General features: G+C 44.3%; 1 protein-coding gene across 2 annotated transcripts in view; it reads right to left on the bottom strand.

The window, feature by feature from the left end:
- LOC133070281 (ectonucleoside triphosphate diphosphohydrolase 1) overlaps window positions 1-17,919 on the bottom strand; it is a 198,637-nt gene extending 180,718 nt beyond the window's left edge. The window contains exon 1 of one of the 2 annotated variants that reach the window (XM_061162257.1): window positions 17,761-17,919. In XM_061162257.1, the coding sequence (XP_061018240.1) occupies window positions 17,761-17,794 (34 nt within the window). In that variant the 5' untranslated portion in view covers window positions 17,795-17,919. The remainder of the gene's footprint in view (window positions 1-17,760) is intronic. The other variant, XM_061162255.1, reaches the window with a different exon arrangement.
- Window positions 17,920-20,697: the final 2,778 nt, after the last annotated feature.

The following is a 20,697-nucleotide window of genomic DNA, read 5'->3' as shown; positions in this document are numbered from 1 at the left end:
TCCTGTAGGGCCTCTGCCTTTCAAAGAAAATGACTGCCATATGGATGGTTTATCAGCACCAAGTTATAAATCTTCCTATAAAAGTTTCCTTTCCCCTTTACAGAGAGCTCATGGTAGAAGATGTAAATAGGATACCCAGGACAGAAACAGGCTATTTCTAGCTAAAGTGAACATTTGCTGTAATGTCTGCCAAGAATCTGTTTCCCCTTCTTCTGGTAGCAGGACTCTGAATCTTCTTTGACGAACCATGCCCCTCTCACACTCAACCACGTTCTCCAGATATCACTGATTCCTCTTTAGTTCAGGGAAGAGGAAGAGGAGAGGAGAAGCAACAGGATGAAGTCCAATGAGAATTTGGCTCCCAGCACTCCACCAAACAGGCTCTTGTGGAGATCACCATGGACCTCCACTGTGCTAAATGCAATGGTCACTTCTCAGTTTCACTTTATGTGACCCATGAGCAGCATTAGATCCAGCCAACCACTTCCTCCTCTTCCTTAAAAAAAAATATTTATTTATTTATTTATTTTATTTTATTTTTGGCTGTGCTGGGTCTTTGTTGGCTTTCTCTAGTTGTGGTGAGCAGGGGTTACCCTCTAGTCGCAGTTCGCAGGCTTCTGCTATTGCAGAGCACAGGCCCTAGGGTGCGCAGGCTTCAGTAGTTGTGGCAACTCAGTGGCTGCCGCTTGCCGGCTCCAGAGTGCAGGCTCCATAGTTGGGGTGCATGGGCTTCGTTGCTCTGTGGTACCTGAAATCTTCCTAGACCAGGGATCGAACCATGTCCCCTGCACTGGCAGGCAGATTACCAACCACTGAACCACCAGGAAAGTCCCTTTCTCCTCTTAACACACTTTCTTTACTTGGCTCTCAGGACAACATACTCTCCTTTATCCCCTCCCCCCACCCCAACACAAACACACACATATACACACTTTCTCTATCTTCTTTGATGATTTCTCTTCTTGTTCCCAGTCATTAAATCTGTAGCATTTCAAGGCTCCGTCCTTGGAACGCTTTTCTATCTGCACTTCCATGATGGTCTCATCCAATTGCACTTGCTGAGTTTCAACACCACCTAACACACCCGGGGATGGTGACTACCTGTTTGTGGTGGGCTGGGTCCTTCCATGGCAGATGCAGAGCTGTGGTTTTCCTGGGGCTGGTGCCTACACACTAGTGTGTGAGGCTAGGTCCTGGGACCTCTGGTGCACAGGGCTGTGTCGGAGATGGCTCTGGACTCAGGGGATCTTAAGGCAGCCTGCCTGCTGTGGGTGGGGCTGTGTCCCTGCTTGCCTAGTCGCTTGGCCCAAGGCATTCCAGTATTCATGCTTACAGGCATGAATGAAGCAGGGCTGGGGCTAGGTCCTAAGACTAATAAGGTAGAGAAAGTGTTAGTCGCTGTCATGTCCGACTCTTTGCAATCTCATGGACTGTAGCCCACCAGGCCCCTCTGTCCATGGGATTTCCCAGGCAAGAATACTGGAGTATTCCCTTCTCCAGGGGAATCTTCCCAACCCAGAGATCAAACCCAGGTCTCCTGCAATGCAGGCGGATTATTTATTGTCTGAGCCACAAGCTCTCTGGGTCTCTCCAAAGTAAGCCTTGCTGGTTTTCAAAGCCAATTACTCTGGGGGCTCACTTTTCCAGGACAGGACCTGCAGCTGGGGTGTCCCACGTGGGGCTCAGATCCCTCACTTTTGGGGGAAAACCTCTGTAACTGTGGTTATTCTTTCATTTGGGGGCCACCCACCTAGGGGTCACCAACCTAGAGGCATGGGTCTTGACAATACTGTGTTTCTGCCCTTCCAACCCATCTTGCTGTAGTTCCTTCCTTATATCTTTATTGTTGAAGATCTTTTCTGGAGGGTTCTGGCCTTTCTCATCAATAGTTGCTCTGTAAATACTTGTAATTTTTGTGTGCCTTTGGGAGGATATGAGCATCCTACTCCATCATCTTGAGAACTTTTCCAAGAAGTGATTGGATTTTGAAGGGAGAGCCAACAGTATTTCCTGACTGGATATGGATGGAAAGCAAAGAGAGAAGTAAATTTGATTCCAAGGTTTTGGGCCTTCCAAAAACTAGGATGGAGTGGCCTTGAGCGGAAATGGAAAGACAGTAGGAGAAACAAGTTTGAGTGGGAAGCTTAGGATCTCAGTTTTGCATGTTTTAAGTTTGAGATACCTTTGCTAAAAAATCCTATTTGGAGACTTCCCCATGGACAGTGGTTAAGACTCTGCACTTCTACTGCAGGGGGCACAAGTTCAATCCTTGGTCAAGGAACTAAGATCCTGCATGCCACATGGTAAGGTAAAAAGAAAAGAAGTGCCTAGTTGATGTGGAGATTTTTTAAATAAGTAGATGAATATACATCTGTACTGGATGGTACTGGAGATGCAAATATGGGCCCCAGATCTGCCCACCGACAGATCAACACCAGCTCTGGGGCAAGTTGAGCCCCTCAGCCAGCCATAGTGGGAGGGGGCCTTACTTATCAGCAGGCCAACACAAATTTCAGTACATCCCAGATCCTGCAGCCAGTTGTGTCAAGAACTGGCCCCACCTATAAGCATTCCAACACCTGCTCTCAGACCCCTGGGTTCTGCAGTCAGAGATTCTGGGACCTGGTCCTATCCACCAGTGGGCCAGCACCAGCTCTAAGACACCCTGAGATCCAGTCCCACCCACCTACAGGCTGACACCAGCTTCTGGATGCCCTCAGGACCCTATAACCAGAGACTTTGAGATCCAGGATCCCCTGGATCCCTTGGGCTCTAGCTCCACCCACTATCAGGTCAATACTAGCCCCGAGAACCCTTAGGCCCTGACCACTTCCCCACCAACAGATCAACAATGGCTCTGAGATACCTTGGCTATCCAACTAGCTGCCCCAGTTTCTGGCCCCACTCACCAGCAGGCCAGCACCTGCTTTAGGACACCCCAGAACACACAGCCAGCCATGTCAGGAACAAGCTCCACCTGCCAACAGGCCAACACTAGATCAGGGAACCCTGACCCCACAACCCCTATTCCAGAACCTGACTCTGCCCACCACTGAGCCAGCACTAGCCTGGAGACTCCTGGGGTTCTGCAGTCAGCTGCTTTGTGACCCAGCCCCACCAACCTGGAGCTAGTAGCCTCCACACAAAGCAGGACCTGGTAACCAACCAGACTGGGAGCCAGCCATACCTACCAGACCATCCACAGCAGTCAGCCTGCCACAAACAAAAGACAGGCAGAGCTTACCTGGGGGCACACCTAGAGCATATAGATATGGTGACCAGAGAGGAGTGCACTGCTGGGACTCATAGGAAGTCTCCTACAAAAGGCCACTTCTCCAAGGTCAGGAAATATAACCAACCTACCAGCTACATAGAAATAAAAACAGCAAGTTAGGCAAAATAGGTGACAGAGGAACATGTTCCAAGGGAAGACACAAAATAAAATTCCAGAAGAAAAACTAAGTGAAGTTGGAGATAGGCAATTCATTCAGTAAAGAAGTCAAGGTAATGATTGCAAAGGTCAAAGAACTCAGGAGAAGAATGGATGAACAGAGTGAGGAGTTAGAAGGTTTTAACAAAGAGAAAACACAAATAAGAAACAGAGCTGAACAGTACAATAGCTGAAATGAAAAATACAGAAGAAGGAGGGATTGTCCTAATGGTCCAGTGGTTAAGAATTTGCCTTGCAATGCAGGGGATATGAGTTTGACACCTAGTCATCGAACTAAAGATCCCACATGCGGCAGAGCAAGTAAACCTGCACAACACAACTAAAGAGTCCATTGATATAACAGAGATCCCACATGCCACAACTAAGACCCAAGGCAGCCAAATAAATATTTAAAAAATACACTAGAAGCAACCAACAATAGACTAAATGATATAGAGGAATGGATCAGCTAATGAGAAGCGTGGAGGAAATCACTGAAGCTGAACAAAAAAAGAATTTAAAAAAATGAGGAAAGTTTAAATAAGAGACCTCTAAGACTATATTGCATTCTCACATTTGCATTATAGGGGTCCCAGAAGAAGAGAGAGGGAAACAGGCAGAGAACGTATCTGAAGATATAATAGCTTCTCTAAGCTATTTCTCTAAAAACTTCTCTAACCTGGGAAAGGAAACAAACCTCCAGGTCCAGGAAACAACAAAAAGTCCCAAATCAGGACCTACCCAAAGAGATCCTTATCTAAAATCCTCATGTAAAATTATAACCTCCCTAGACTTCTCAATCCTCTTGCCTGCTTTAATTAGATTACTTGTCATCACTAATATACATCTTACTTTTTTCCTTTGCTTATTATCTGTATGCCCCCACACCTCCACCCAGAACATAAACCCTGTGACGTTAAGGATTTTGTTTTGCTATCCACTGTATCCTCAGTGCCTAGAACAGTGCTTGATATATATTCTTTGCTCAGTAAATACTTGTTGAACGAATAAGTCCATCTTCCTTTGGTTGGCTCAGCAGTGAAAGCACAGAGTCCTAAACCACTGGACTGCTAGGAATCCCCCGTTGTTGGCTCTTTTCCTTTAAACATAATCAAGTCCACTCTAGTCTGCAACATTCTTCCTTTGACCTAACTCACCCCTCAAGTCAGCTCTCTTTCCCTCCACCACCTCACTTCCTGAGTCATGTAATAAGCTCAATGTTCCTACTTTCTTAATATCTGCTGTTTAACCTCTTAATATTCCACTAAGTCAGTTTCCACCAAGAATATTCATAAGCTCCAAATTCTCAAAGCTGACCACATCTCTTCCACTGTAAAATGTACCATTCGAGTTTGAAGGGTTTTGCTGGAGGGATTAAGGGTCTGTGTGTAGAAATACTATAGAGTCCCTCCTAACTCTCCAAAACATTACACTATGGGGCACGGGTAGAGGCGGGAAGTGTGCTAGAAAAAGAGAAAATACGATACTTCCTCTCATTCTCCTTCTTGGCTAATTGGAAGTTTTGGCACTTCTAGAAGCTGTGGTCTCAAGACACGCTCTTCCTTGGCTACCGGGTTCAGACTCTCCTTGGCTTTCTTTTACCTTTCTAGGTTTTCTTTCTGAATCTCTCTTCTTAAGTCCTTTCTCTTTCCATCCCTTTATTGTTGGTGTTTCCTTGGGTTCCGTTCTTCAGCCTCTCTGTTTTCATTCCCTATAGTTTCCAGAGTGACTCATACTTTAAATGCTCATATTTTCAACCACTGACTCCATGCTCCAACTCCAGCTCCCATTATCTCTTGATTTTGCTCAGACCTCTCCAAGCTTTAGACTCAAATTTCCATCAACCAACAAAATAGCTCTGCCTTGATGTCTTATAAACGTCTCATATGTAGCATGTGCCAGGATGAACTTATTATCTCTCTCTCCCCCTGCCAAATCCACTCTCCCTCCCCCATTCCTAGTCTTATCCATAAATATGTATTAACCCAATAATTCACAGCTAAACTTGAGAATAAATCTTAACATCTCCATCTCCTTCTCTCCCAAAAAATCACCCACCCTCTACCTCAGACTCTACCTCATAAATATTGCTTAAACCCAGCCCCTCCCATCCATCCCTCTCCCCTGTGTGCATGCGTGCTAAGTTGCTTCAGTCATATCTGACTCTGCAACCCCATGGATTGTAACCTGCCCAAATCCTCTGTCCATGGGACTCTACAGGCAAGAATACTGGGGTGGGTTGCCAAGCCCTCCACCAGGGGATCTTCCCAACTGAGGGATCGAACCCAAATCTCCTGCAGCTTCTGCATTGCAGGTGGATTCTTTACTGCTGAGCTACCAGAGAAGCCCACTTCCCTCCCCTACACACCATCAATGCCTTAAGGCAGGTCCCCGTCATCTCTCACCTAATGGACTATTGCCAAAGCCCAATACTAGTCTCTTCCCATTGCTCACCAACTTCTTGGTTTATTCCTGCCAGAGTATCTCACAAAGCCAAGTCTTATGACCACAAAGTATGATGATAGCAGAACTTAAAATACTTTGATATATGTTCTCACATTCTTATGAAAATCTGTATCTGTATCCCAAAAGAAATTATTTTTTTTCCCTCAAAAAATGTCATGTGCATTAGTATTAAGAAATGACATTAATGGCAAGCATCACCTCTTCTGAGACAAGACAGCATGACCAGGGCGAATAAGCAGAGGTCTCAGATGGCCCTCACGATGCTCATTAACTTGGAGCCAACCAAAGCACACTATGGGTGCTTCCCTGGTGGCCCAGCGGTTAAAAATCTGCCTTGCAATGCAAGGGACAGAGGTTCGATCTCTGGTCTGGGAAGATTCCACATGCTGTCAGACAACTAAGCCCATGTACCCCAACTACTGAGCCCATGCTCTAGAGCCTGTGAGCCACAACTACTGAAGCCCATGCACCCTAGACCTGGTCTCAATGAGAGGCCCGCTTGTGCAACTAGAGAAAGCCCTTGTGCAGCGATGAAGACTCAGTGCAGCCAAAATTAAATAAATAATTTTTTTTTTAAGCGCACTATGGGAGAAGAGAAGCAGGACGTGATGGGAGGCGGGAGGGAACTCTTTGGGAAGCCCCCGGGTTTGTTGTTTTGTCTTGCTTTGTTTTGCTTGTTTGTGTGTGGGGGTTTTGCCTCTGTGAACTGGTAACCTTAGGTCTACCCAGGAGTATACAGAGACTTAGAATTGTTCTCCAAAAAAGGCATTACTTGGCCAAGATACTAAGCAGTAGGACAGGAGCTCACTCTGCAGTTTAATGGAGGTTTGCTCTCAGTAGAAAAGGGGAAAAGCAAGAAAATGGGCCCAGAGAAGGGTCCTTCCTGAATGTCTTTATGCCTCTGGACAAAAATATTGACAGAATCCTGACACCACTAGTCTCGCTATCCTCTGAAATACGACTCTATGGCAACAGAACTGTTCTTTCCTGTATCCTAGTGAGAATTTTATGGGTAGAGGACTGAGATATCTTCCCACTCACAGAATACCTAGAATTTGGTGACTGTATTATTCCAGGATCCAGATGGATCTAAGAGAGTCAAGGGGAGACCACTCATTCCTCATCTCTAACACTGAACTAGGATGAATCTCCCCTAATGTTTCCTTAAACTCCTTTTAGAATAAGATGAAAGACACTGTTGATTTAAGAAAAATGCACAACGTGGGAGTTGCAAGTTAAGTTTTATTTGGAGCCAAACGAGGAATATAGATGCGGAAATAGCATTTCAGACAGCCTTGAGAAACTGCTCCAAAGAGTTGGGTGGAAGGTCAGTATATATGTGATTTTGGTGAAGGGGGAGTATATGCAATTAAGCACATATTTTTGTAGAAGGTTTCTGCTAATCAAAAGAAGCAGAAGTCCCTGAGAAGAAATTTAGTGCTTTTCTAGATGAGGAGATAAAAGAATTGGGCTCATAAAATCAGCTTCTGAAGTATCTATCTGAAGACCTGTTCTGCCAGTTTTTCCAGAGCAGAGTGCCTCATTTCTGCTCTCCACTCTGAACTCCCTTCAGGGGATGTTAAAAGCCAGCAGCTACAGCAGCACACGGTTCTATGCTTGTAGAGGTGAAGGAGGAAACAGACAGAACAGGCTCCATCTTGAAAGCAGGACTCCACCCGGACTGTGGACTTTGAGCTAGATGCCCAGTATCTATGGAAATGACATACCAACTGGAAAACCAGGCCCCCTGGATGGAAGAGCCCCAGGGCTCGTACCTAGACTCTCTGTTGCCTAAAAGAATACCCTAATTATCTGTGTAACTGAATAGAATCATAAATTCTATTATGCTTATTGGGGTATGACCACAGGCCTATTGATAATTGTCCAATGTTAACTACCTAGGCTTAAGGCATGTGAATCACGGGTTAACTTTGATTGTATCTTTCTTTTCCTTTGTTCAGACTAGTTTCAGGGAATTTGGGGGGGGTGGGTTTGGGCACATACACCTAGGATATATAAGGTTTTCAGAAAAACTGGTCAGGGTCCTTGGCTAAGAGGAGACTCTGCCTTGGGCCCTCGGTGTAATAAACTGCACTCCACTATCTGCATTGTCCTTCTGAGTGAGTTTGTTTCCCAGAATGCATAGCTACAACATTTGGTGCATTGGCCGGGAAACTCCTCACTTTGAGGAGACAAGTCCCATTTGGGACTACTCCGAGGCCTTGCGGCTTGGACCTTCTAGAGGGGGAAGGCGCCTCGCCCTTCTGGAAGGATTCTGCTTCTCAGTGACCGGACCTTTCACGTTAGCAGGCAGTGGACAGCAGCAGGGGAACTGAGCGCTCAGGTGAGGAGGAACCCACCCAGTAGGGTGGAAGAGGGGGCCTGATCACTCCCCTGGGAGGGATTAGAAGCGGGGCACAGACCCACAGGAGCCTGGAATAGGCAGGTGGCAACGATTGCTTGGTACACAGGTTGAAAAGCGTGTTAGGGCTTAGGAAGGAAATTTGTGAAGGTCATTTAGGAGGTGGTGTCCACACCATCTTGGGGAAAATTATTACCAAGCAATTGCCAGGGGATTTTTAGGAGAAGAAACTTGGTTTTTGTGTGCTCATAATCTGCCCTCCCCAAGGAGGTGTCCCGTCTGCTATGAAACTCTTGACCCCCTCGGAATTGTCAGGCTAGAAGGAGGAGGATACATAAGTGAGTATGAATTGGCTTTTCTGGAGATGGTCTGGGACGTGGGATACTTAACCCATCTGTATTTTCATCCGCACCTGATCAAGCCCACCAAGGCAGAATGGACTTTAAAAGTTAAGGGAGAAACAGTCTTGGACCACGCGGTGTTCTGGTTCGGCTGTGCTGACCGGCAGGTGAAGACATGCCGATCCCCCTTCTCCCTCTGGGATTTGGCAGGTAAGGCTCTTCTAACCCCAATTAGGAAGGAGGCAGAATGGCAATTTAAGTGTCATTGAGAGGAAATATCAGAAGTACATAGGGTACTGAGAACTTCATAGACAGAACGAAAAGGAAAAGTAGAAGAAGGTCTGAGAAGGTAAGCAAGATGCGGGGGAGTGAATCTAAGGCAACTGTATTGGAGTGCATGATTTAAAATTTAAAGAAGGGATTTGGAGGAGACTATGGGGTGAAAATGAAGCCTAACCATCTCCACATACTCTGTGAGGTCAAATGGCCACCTGTGGGAGTAGGATGGCCACCAGAGAACACCGTGAACTTAAAAATAGTGGAAGCAGTCTATACAGTAGTCATAGGAGAGCGAGGACACCTGGTTCAATGTCTATATATTGACTCATGGCTAGGGTTAGCTCAAGACCCTCCTACTTGGACAAGGTTTTGTATCCAGAAGGGAAAGGGAAGAATATTAATGGCACAAAAATTGACTGATGATAAGAAAGGAAATTCTACAGGATTTGGATGGGGATGACCGGACTGCCATCTATGGGGTCGCACAGAGTCGGACACGACTGAATCGACTTAGCAGCAGCAGCAGCAGCACCAGAGTCGGACACGACTGAATCGACTTAGCAGCAGCAGCAGCAGACCTGCAGCAGCAGACCTAACCCCTCCCCCATACTGGATAATGACACGCCTGCCTCCCAGTGCTCCACCAGGACTGGGGGCCGCCTTAATGCCCAATCCAGGGCCGGGTGAAGTTCCGGCAGCAGCCGCTGCTCTTCCACCAGCTCTCCCGGAGCTCGTAAAGCCGCTGTTTCAGCAGGCTCCAATCTCAGCAATGGAGACCTCTGGTCAACGCCCCCAGAATTCCACCTCAGCTGGACCTCCTAGATTGTATCCACCTCTCCCGGTGAGTACTGATGGGAAGGGGGGAGAAAACACAGCAATGAGACAAAGCTGCGCTCCGCCAAGGAACAGGGGGAAAGAACCCCACTACAGATGCACCTCAGAGAGCTACAGCAGCCTCCAGGTCAGGACGCATGGGGCACTACCATCAGCCCCCTGCAGCCTATTATTACCAGCCATTTTCCTCTACGGATATATTAAACTGGCAGAGACACACTCCACCGTACTCGGGGGAGCCATGAGCCATGATTAGGCTAGTGGAGACTATTTTTCAAACCCACCGCCCTACATAGGATGACGTAATCCAACTACTAGTCTCCCTTTTCAGCACTGAGGAAAGACACAGGATCCTAACTGAGACCAGAAAATGGTTCACAGAAATGGCACCTGGGGGTACTGCAAACCCGCAGCGTGGGCAGAACTAGCCGCCCCCAGTGAGGGGCCCAACTGGGACTGTAACGCAGAGGAAGGGCGGGGCCACCTGGAGAGAGATCCAACGGCTACTTTACAAGGTCTCAAAAGGGGGGGCTGGAAAGCTATGAGTATCGCAAAACCCTCCGAAGTGATTCAAAGGGAAAGCAAATCACCTTCTGAGTTCTGCGAAAGACTGTACGAGGCCTATAGACTTTATACGCCAATAGACCCAGCCAGAGGCTGCTCAGGTCTCAGATGGTGATAAATGCAGCCTTTTGTGTCTCTAGCCTACCCTGGAAATGTCAGATGGGGGAACACCAAGTGACTCGTGAATTTTTATACATCCCTGAATGCCCAGTACCTTTGTTAGGAAGAGACTTGCTATCTAAATTGGGGGCACAAGTGACCTTTTCCCCCACGAAAGACCCACTGTTCGAGTGGGCTCAACCACCTATTTACTCTTCCTCTCGGTAACCCCTCAAGATGAATGGAGGTTGCACTATCTCCCGGAAGGGAAATTGGACGGGCTAAACAGTCAAGAACAGAGAGAGTTAACTCAACAATTCCCTGAGGTCTGGGCAGAAGACAACCCCCACCCCCACCCACCGCAGGCTTGCAAAACAAGTCCCACTGGTAATAGAACTCAAACCCGATACAATTATGTCAGCACCCGCCTTGGGCCTGCCAGACCTTGCTAAGCCGTTTACTCTTTACGTGAATGAAAAGGACAAGGAGGCTAAGGGAGTGCTGTCCCAGATTATGGGGACATGGGACAGACCAGTGACTTATCTCTAATCAGCTGGACAATGTTGCCACTGGGTGGCTGGGATGCTTACGGGCAGTTGCTGCAGTTGCCTTACTGGTCCGGGAGGCAGCCAAGCTGACTTTGGGCCAAGATTTGTTTGTAAAAGTCCCACATGAGGTCAACACTCTCCTGTGAGGGGACCCCCATAAATGGCTGTCAACATCCTGGATTACTCAATACTAGGGACTGCTATGTGAGAACCCCCATGTTACTACTGAGCCTTATCAGGCCCTGAATCTCTGGCCACTCTCTTTCTTGTGGGAGAAGGTGGGCCCTCACATGATTGCAAGGAAATATGCCAGCAGACCTGACTTGAGGGACCAGCCAATCCTGGATCCAGATTTGGTCCTGTACACCAATGGCAACAGCCTGGTGAAACAAGGACAATGACTGTCGGGATATGCAGTAGCCATGGAAGAAGCCATCGTTGAGGCTAGCTCTCCGCCATCACACTGGTCCGCTCAACGGGCCGAACTATATGCTCTAATCCAGGCCCTCCAGCTGTCAAAAGGTAAGAAGACAAACATTTACACAGACTCCAGGTATGCTTTTGCCACACTACAGGGCTCTGTATAAGAGAGAGGCCTTTGACAGCTAGTGAAAAAGATATTAAAAATAAGGAAGAAATTAAGACCCTATTAGATGCTGCCTGGGAACCAGGAAGGGTTGCAGTCATACACTGCTGAGGACATCAAAAAGAGGATACCCCCTGGGCTCAGGGACCAGACTGGCAGATAAGACTGCTAAACAAGCGGCTGAGGGCTTGGGGGTGACCCTATTAAGTGAAGCCCCTATTAAAGCTCTCAAGTTGGTGGAGCTACCTGAGCTAACGCTAGACTCTCCAAAATACACTGAAGCCCAAAACCAACTAGCCAAAGCAGAAGAGGCCATCAAGACTGAAAAGGGATGATGGGAATTGCCAAGTGGCAAATTATTGGTACCAGAGGAGCTGGCACCCACACTGGTAAGCCAAACACACCAAGCGACCCATCTAGGCCATGATAAACTAGAAGAGCTAATTTGAAAATACTTCTTGACTCCCTCTCTTCCCTTTGCAGGACAAAATCTCAGAACTGCACTGCTTGCTCACAGGTCAATGCTGCCTCTCGGCACAGAGAGAAACCTCCAGGGATTCAGCTAAAAGGCACACTGCCCTTTGAACACCTGGAAGGGAGGCCCCCTCCCATAATAAAACAGGTGTCAGAAAATTTGCCTCAGTTAAAGTAGCAGGTGTTACTCCCTGGGACCACGACATGAGGGTGAAGAGAGCATAGCATGCAGACCTGGAGGACGCCGAGTGGAATACACAAAAGGACCCTGCTGATCCCCGGGAAACCAAGATCATCTTAAAGAAAAAGAGATGAAGCTCTACCATCAACTGCTGCTACAAGGACTTGCTGGTATCATCTTGAAATTAACCATAGTTTCAGTACAAAGAGGGACCTGTGCTATAATTAAAGTTGAAAGTGAAAGTGAAGTTGCTCAGTTGTGTCCGACTCTTTGTGACCCCATGGACTGTAGCCTACTAGGCTCCTCCGCCCATGGGATTTTCCAGGCAAGAGTACTGGAGTGGGTTGCCATTTCCTTCTCCAGGGGATCTTCCCGACCCAGGGATTGAACCCAGGTCTCCCGCATTGCAGGCAGATGCTTTACTGCCTGAGCCACCAGGGAAACCCATAATTAAAGTTGAATGTTGTGTATATATTCCTGATTTATCTGGCTATATATCAGCCACCCTAGATGATATGTAAGGTCAGGTAAAAGTTATGTCTGATGATAATCTTCCTTTTTGGACTTCAGTCCTATCTTCAGTGAAGGGTGATTGGTGGAAAACTATATTTACCATTGTTACAGTTGCCTTGATGGTTCTGCTTTGTGGACCCTTTATTTTACAATGTATTATGAAGTTTGTAACCCAAAAGGTGATGTCATTCTCCCAGACTGGAGGTTGGAGAGTCAGGGTGCAATGTATCCCTGTGAATGATGCTCATACTATGAGATAAGAGCATCAAGAGGAGGCAATGAAGGAGGAAACAGACAGAACAGGCTCCATCTTGAAAGCAGGACGCCATCTTGGGCCAGACTGTGGACTTTGAGCTAGATGCCCAGTATCTATGGAAATAACATACCAACTGGAAAACCAGGCCCCCTGGATGGAAGAGCCCCAGGGCTCGTACCTAGACTCTCTGTTGCCTAAAAGAATACCCTAATTATCTGTGTAACTGAATAGAATCATAAATTCTATTATGCTTATTGGGGTATGACCACAGGCCTATTGATAATTGTCCACTATTAACTACCTAGGCTTAAGGCATATGAATCACGGGTTAACTTTGATTGTATCTTTCTTTTCCTTTGTTCAGACTAGTTTCAGGGAATTTGGGGGGGTGGGTTTGGGCACATACACCTAGGATATATAAGGTTTTCAGAAAAACTGGTCAGGGTCCTTGGCTAAGAGGAGACTCTGCCTTGGGCCCTCGGTGTAATAAACTGCACTCCACTATCTGCATTATCCTTCTGAGTGAGTCTGTTTCCCAGAATGCGTGACTACAACAGAGGTAGATGGCAAGGGCCAATTTGTAGTTGACAACAAACACGTTCATCTGTGCACACATACAGAAAATATCTCTTTTCTTTCAAAGATAAGGTCTTAGATTAAATAAATTTTGCAATAAGGTAGAAAAAATGATAGAGGGAAAGCCTGCTTCCAAAATAGATATGATGCAGGAAAGAGAGGAAAATATTTATTTATTTTTTGGTTGGCTATAAGAAGATGTTGCTCTGAGAAGAGAACACACTGAGATAGAAGATTTCATAGAAATCTAAAATATTGCAGCTGAATGGAAGTTCATACTAGAGATAATTAAGGAAAATTGAATCAGAGATATAGAGAATAATCTTAGGAAAATATTGTCAAAATACAAAGAAAAATAAAGGAAAGAAAGAAAGAGAAGAAAGATGGAGTAAGTTCAGAGATAAGAAATCCAAATAATAAATCACTGAAGAAGAAAAGCAAATGAACAAAATATGAGCACTGATTCAAGTTATGACCAGAGAAACCTTTCTTATCCTAAAGAAGTCCTGAATTTGGAAATCAAGAGGGTTTACTATTTTCTAAGCAAAATATATAAAAGAAAGTCTATACTTGGTTGTCTTACTGTGTAAATTATGTCAGGAATAGAGAACAGAAAAACATTCAGGCTGAAAAACAGTGTCCTCAAACTTCTTTACAGAATCAAACTTCTCAAAACAATAGAGGGATACCTCCAATTACTTGAAGGGGATAAGTTATCTATATTTAGACAGGTTGTCACTCTCTTACCACACTGATGCCCTTTCTAAAAAATTACTTTCATAGGTACCAGGTCATTATGAAACAAACTAAAATTAAGAACTCAAAAATATAGAAAGTGAGAAAAGAACTACATGGAAGTTAATTAAATTCACGCTAATGGGTACAGGGTTTCCTTTTGTGGTGATAAAATGTTCTAAAATTGATCATAGTGATGTCTGTACAATTTTGTAAATGTGTTTAAAAACAATGAATCATAGGCTTTAAATGTGTTAATTACGTGGTATGTGAACTATATTTCAAAATGATAAGATCAACAACTAAGGGTTCAAATCTCCACCTCAGCACTTACCAACTGAGAGACTTTCGGAAGGTCAATTAACTACTTATTCCTTGGTTTCTCATTTTGTAACAGAGGGACAGTACCAACTTTAAATAGTTGTTTGAGAACTGCGAGTTGACAGGAACAGCATGTGGCTGTTGGACTGGAACATCATGTGACTCAATACACTCTATAAACCTGTGGGTTAATGAACTAAGCCATCACCACATCCATGTATTAAATACTTAACTGTATTAGTTTCCTAATGGCTACCATAACAAATTACCATAAACTCAATGGCTTAAAACAACACACATTTACTCTTATAATTCTGAAGTTGCCAAGTCTGAAATCTGTTTCACAGGACTAAAATAAAGTGTGGGCAGGGCTACCTTTCCTTTTCCATCTGCTTGATGGCATTCTGTGCATTCCTCATTCCTTGGCCATGGACCTCTCTCCCCATCCAAAGCCAGTAGCACAACATGTTGCTACAGTGATTACACTGCCTTCTTCTGTGTCAGGTCTCTCTCCTCCTCTCTCTTATTAGATAATCTGTGATTATCTAGGATAATCTCCCCAGTTTAAATTCCTTAATTTAATGACATTTGCAAAGACTTTTTTTCCATATAAGGAAACATTCATAAATTCCAAGGATTCAGCGCTGCAATCTTTGCAGCCTACCACCATTACTATATCAATCAAGAAAGAAGAAAAAGAAAATAAATCTATGAAAAAACCCTTATGATTATTTTCAAGTACACACACACAAAAAAGCAATAAATAAAAAAGAAGACATTAAGCAAAAGATGGTACCAAGAACATTTGACACAGTTTACATTAGAAAATATAAGTACTGTACACTGTGCTTAGTCGTGTTCGACTCTTTGTGACCCCGTGGACTGCAGCCCACCAGGCACCTCAGTCCATGGGGATTCTCTAGGCAAGAATATTGGAGTGGGTAGCCTTTCCCTTCTCCAGGGGATCTTCCTAACCCAGGGATCAGACCCAGGTCTCCCGCCTTGCAGGCAGATTCTTTACCATCTGAGCCACCAGGGAAACCCAAGAATAATGGAGTGGGTAGCCCATCCCATCTCCAGAGAATCTTCCTGACCCAGGAATCGAACCTGGGTCTCCTGCATTGCAGGCGGATCCTTTATCAGCTGAGCTACCAAGGAAGCCCACCGCACTATTACTTTCTATTTACCAATCCTTGTTCACTGGAAGCTTTTAAAGTCCTCCATATCCTGCCTTTTCAGTGCCATGCCTAAAAAATTATTTTGCTGATAACACATTGCTTCAGATGTCTTTTGTGCATGTGTGTCTGAGTCTTTATTCACTTGAGCAATCCTGTTTCAATTTTATAGTTCAGAGATTCTGACCCTCACCTCCTAAATATTGCCAACCAGATCCACCTCTTGGCTCTAGCCACCTAGGGCCTGCAATTATTATTTGGAAGGGAAAGATCTGATAGTTTTCATTCACACCACACTTCAATACTTCCTAAAATTATGTAGCCATATAAAGTTCTGCTGTCTAAGATGCTGAGAACTTTATCTCCTCTTCTTTCATCTTTCTCAAAACTTTATTGAACTATTCCTTCTCTGCATCTACTTTACTTCTTTTTATAGTCCTAAGTCTCCATCACCACTCCCCATCCTTTTCTAATAAGCCATAATAAAAACTGATTCCCAGCTTATTCTTTCTCCTGGAATGAAAACGTGTAAGTAACAATAAAAGCATATAAAAGTTAATGCACATACACCATAATTTCACATAGAAAATTATGGTTGAGTAGGGATTACCATACAATTGAAATGACTGGATAGATTTACAAATATCCAATTTCATATCTTAAAAACAGAATAAACCTTATTCACAAGCATTCACAAATTTGTAAATATTCACTGCATGCTTTGGTTCAAAGAAACCTCAGAAATATTAAAGCCATATTTTCTAATCATTGTGAAATAAAATGAAAAATTAATTAAAAGTAATGATTTAAATAAAAATGACAATTACTTGGCACTTTAGAAAAATTATTCTGGGTTAAGAGACAATAAATGCAACACAAACTTTTTTGGAAATATAACACCACAGATTAGAAATGCATTGGATCTATTCATAGTTGTAAATCTCTGTATAAAAACACTAAGATTTCAGAAAAACTGTTGCAAATATAGCATAAAAACTTGAATATATTTATTATATCAAGAGCTCACATAAATTAATTTCAAACATAAAATAAAATGAGTAAGAAACAGGCAATGAGAGAGCATACAAAAGGAAAACACCATGTGTAAAATGTCAAATTCACTGGCAATTAAACAAATACAAACTAAAACAACATAAAAGTGGGTAAGACTATTAAAAAAAAAAAACAACCTAACCTCTCAGGGATGTAGCAAAACAGGAGCTGCTGTGGAAACACGAAGGGTCCCACTTTGGTAAAGCAACTTGCTGACAGTAATCAAGAACTTTAAAAAATTTTTACAAATTTTAATCCAATCATTCTGCTTCTGGGAATCTATCCTCAGCATGGAACCCCACACATGGAAAAACTTCACACACAAAGATGTTTACTGGAATGGCAACAGACTAAATGTTCAATAACAGGGACATTGTTAAACTATGTGACTATCAAAATTATGCTAACAAAGACTATGCTATGAGGCAGAAAATACCTGTCCTTTATTACTGCACTAGAAATCTGGCTTTAAAATTGTATATACAACCTCACAATCACAGTGCCATCTCTTAATTTTGCAAAGTCCTTGTCTAGTAAGTGCTAAAAGAGAGAGAACCCAGGCTAGAAAAAGGAACTGCAAGGAAATACACCAAAATACTGTCACGAGTGATTGTTTTTCTTTTCTCCTCTAATTCATATTTCATGTGTTTGTTTTTTAACAAGTATGTGCCATACTCCTTACATCCTCACGGATATAAAGGAATTGTCCACATCCTTTCTGTGGATTAGAAGGAAATGCCTCTTTATGTAGGGCGTGTACTGCCATTGTTCTGGGTCTCTAAATTCATTTTGAAATTCCAGCACAAAAACTGTGAGATGGAAGAATGTTAGGCAAACTCTTTCCTGCCTTCTCTACTCCAACAACTTCTCTTTTCCTTAACATTCCTTCAATTTTCCAAACCTAAAGAAATTCCATCCATCCTCCCTGCACTCAACTTTCCTCCTTTGTGTCTGGGATCCTTCTCACCTGTCTTCTGCAGTGCAGACAGTGTCCCTGCCATGCTGCTCCCGGTCTCAGAGTTCTGAATCCTTGCTAGCCCCAGCTCGCTGGCACTCCAGACACCCAGCAAAGTACTCGGACAGCCAGTACTTCCCAGGTTGGAGGCAGAGAATGAAAGCAGCTTAAGGAATCTTGGAGACACAGAGAAAAGGTGGGAGATATTCAGGAAATCCAACACAGGGCCTTTTTTGTGTAATAACAGATTGTATGTGATTAAGATTCAGATTTGTTTCTTGTGTGGCAAAATTCTGGGATATACATTTACTGAAAGAACAGATGAATGAAAGAATTAGGTTTCCTATCATCCTGCAATGACATAGCTGATCAGTAACTCAAAGTGGTAGCTTCAGTGGATGGGGGTCTGGGGAGGCAGGGCTTGGTTATTTGGTACCAAAATAAGTCCTGAGACTAAGACATGCAATGGCCCTATGACATGGTAGTTGAAGTGTGGCCTAAGTAGGGGCAGCATTACTGCCACCTGGGAACTTGTCAGACATGCAGAATCTCAGGCCAACACTCTAGAGTTGCTGGACCAGAAACTGCGCTTTAGCAAGGTCCACAGTGATGCACATGCACTGCACATTGACGTATAAGAAACACTGCCTCAGAGCACACACACACTCACCAAGACAAAGCTAGTACCTCAGCCAATCTGCACTTTCATCAAACCATCCAGAGGTTTGATGTTTCTTCACTTCAAGGGCTGTCCTCAATTTTGGGCAGCTCACAGGGAACAGACCAGGGGATGTGCCCCAGTCCTCACCTTCTCTCTGCACAGGCAGGTGGGATTAAACATTATATCTCTTGGGCATACCACTGGTTATGGAGTTAGAAGCAAGCAAAGGACCACACAAGGGAGAAAATACACTTAAAATGTGGTTTGGCCAAGTACAAGCAAGATCAGTCACTGCCATTTGTAAAAACTGTTTACCAAATGGGCCCAATGATCTTGCAAGACAAACTCTGGATTTCTGCCTTCAAGTCTCCAGGATGAACAGGTAAATAGGTTCCCTACTTGAAACTTAGAAAATGTGGAAAAGAGCTTTTTACTCTTAAATCTAGCCTGTAGTTTAGGTAAGAGAGAGAACAGATCTTGAAGCACTGAGGGACTTGGAAGATGCTTACTGTGGGCTCCAGACTCTACTCATCTTTCTAGGTCCCACTGAAGTGTCCCATCCTTTGAGAAGTTTTCCCCAAAATCATCACTCCCTATTCTGGTTCTCAGGAGATTTTCCTGAAACTTTTAGTATGGCTCTGAGGGAAGTAGGAGAATTTAATCTGTTAGGAATCCAGGCTTTGCCGCTAGACTATGAGGATCTAAATTCCCCTCTTTTCTATGAATATTGCTAGCTGGGTGACCTTGGCCAGGTAACTTCCCTCCACAGCTGTCAAATGGAGAAACCTGTATCATAGGAGATTTTTGTGAAGATTACATGAGACAATGCATATAAAAATGACAGTGTCTGGCACATAACAAATTACCAATGTTAGCTATGATTATTAGCACTTCGCAGAGTCTGGCTTCAATTAGAGTTGGTTGTATGTATGTCTGCCTTCCTCGCTAGACTGTGAGCAAATTGTTTACACCCCACATCTGCCACAGGGACTTACAAATGGAAGATACAATAATATTTGTCAAATGGGTTTGAAGGTATGCCAGGAAGAGGAAAGGGAGGGTGCTGGAAACAAGTTTAATGTACTTTATGATTTTATCCAGGACCAACTTTTGTGATACTTGTTTGTCTTCCATTTCCAGAGCACATCGTCTCAGACTTTGGCTGCTGTAAATGGGGCTGGAAGAACACTATTTCTGCAACCAGATGTTCTGTTCAGCGACATGAGGTAGTGCTATGAGGCATCTGAAATCTCCAGTTTGGTCCTGGGCTGGAAGGGGAGTTGGGGGCTGAAGTTCAGCTAGAGCTGGACTGGCTAAACTGGGCGCCCTAGCTAGCATAGGGTCACATCAGCTCTGAGGATCACCCACCTAGAAGAGATGCATTTTGATTCTCAGTGTATTCACTTAGAGGGGTATCTTTACATACTGTACAAAAGAGCTGTTTGTACCAGCAGGACTCTACTGCAAACTCAGAGGTCCCCTTGAAAACCAGCCTACTGACACTTGGATGAATATCAACTAAAATAATGTCACTTTGCTTACTATTTATTGAGCACCCTTTATGTGCTAAACACTGTGCCTGACACTGTGGATCCAAAGGTGAATAAAGAAATTACAGTCGGGGGAGGTTGGGAAGGGATGCAGAAAGCAGGAATGTGGACAGGTATGACAAGTGCCACCTTAGGTGTGAGTACGGAGGTAGTAGAAACATCCAACAGACGGCTAATATAAGGCTCAAAGGGTTGGAGGAGGCTTCGAGGAGGGACTAACAACCAAGACAAACCAAGGAGTGATCACAACAGCTAACATTTATTGAGCACATACTATATACATCTGGCCCTGTTCTGAGAACCCTGCCTGAGAACCCTCATTTAGTCCTCACAGCACCCTGTAAGGTAGATAACATTATTCTCTCCATTTTAAAGATGAGGAGACTGAGGCTTAAAGTAAACGGTGGAGCTGGATTCAAATCAGAGCAGCTTGGTTCCAGATTAAACGGGAAGGAGAGCTAAACCAGCCTTAAAGGCAGAGACAAGTGTCTTGCAACAGTCTAGAAGGAGGAAGGACACTCCCCAAGTCCCTTGAGGAACTAAAAGTGTCTGGGGGTGGGGACAGAAGTTCCAAGATGACTCAGCTCCATCTGCAGGTTAGAAGGGAAACCAGAGGCAGGAGACAGTCTGCTGTGGACTTTTGAAAACTAGCTGTGTGACTCCTGTCATCTAACCCTTCCTGGCTTCAGTCATAAAAGGCAGTAATTGCCCTTTCATAAAAGGCAATAATAAAAATGC

The sequence above is a fragment of the Dama dama genome, chromosome 15 (assembly GCF_033118175.1).
Source record: "Dama dama isolate Ldn47 chromosome 15, ASM3311817v1, whole genome shotgun sequence".
Lineage (NCBI taxonomy): Eukaryota > Metazoa > Chordata > Mammalia > Artiodactyla > Cervidae > Dama > Dama dama.
The sequence above is the reverse complement of the archived record's forward strand: the minus strand, read 5'-3'. Positions and strand labels throughout refer to the sequence as shown.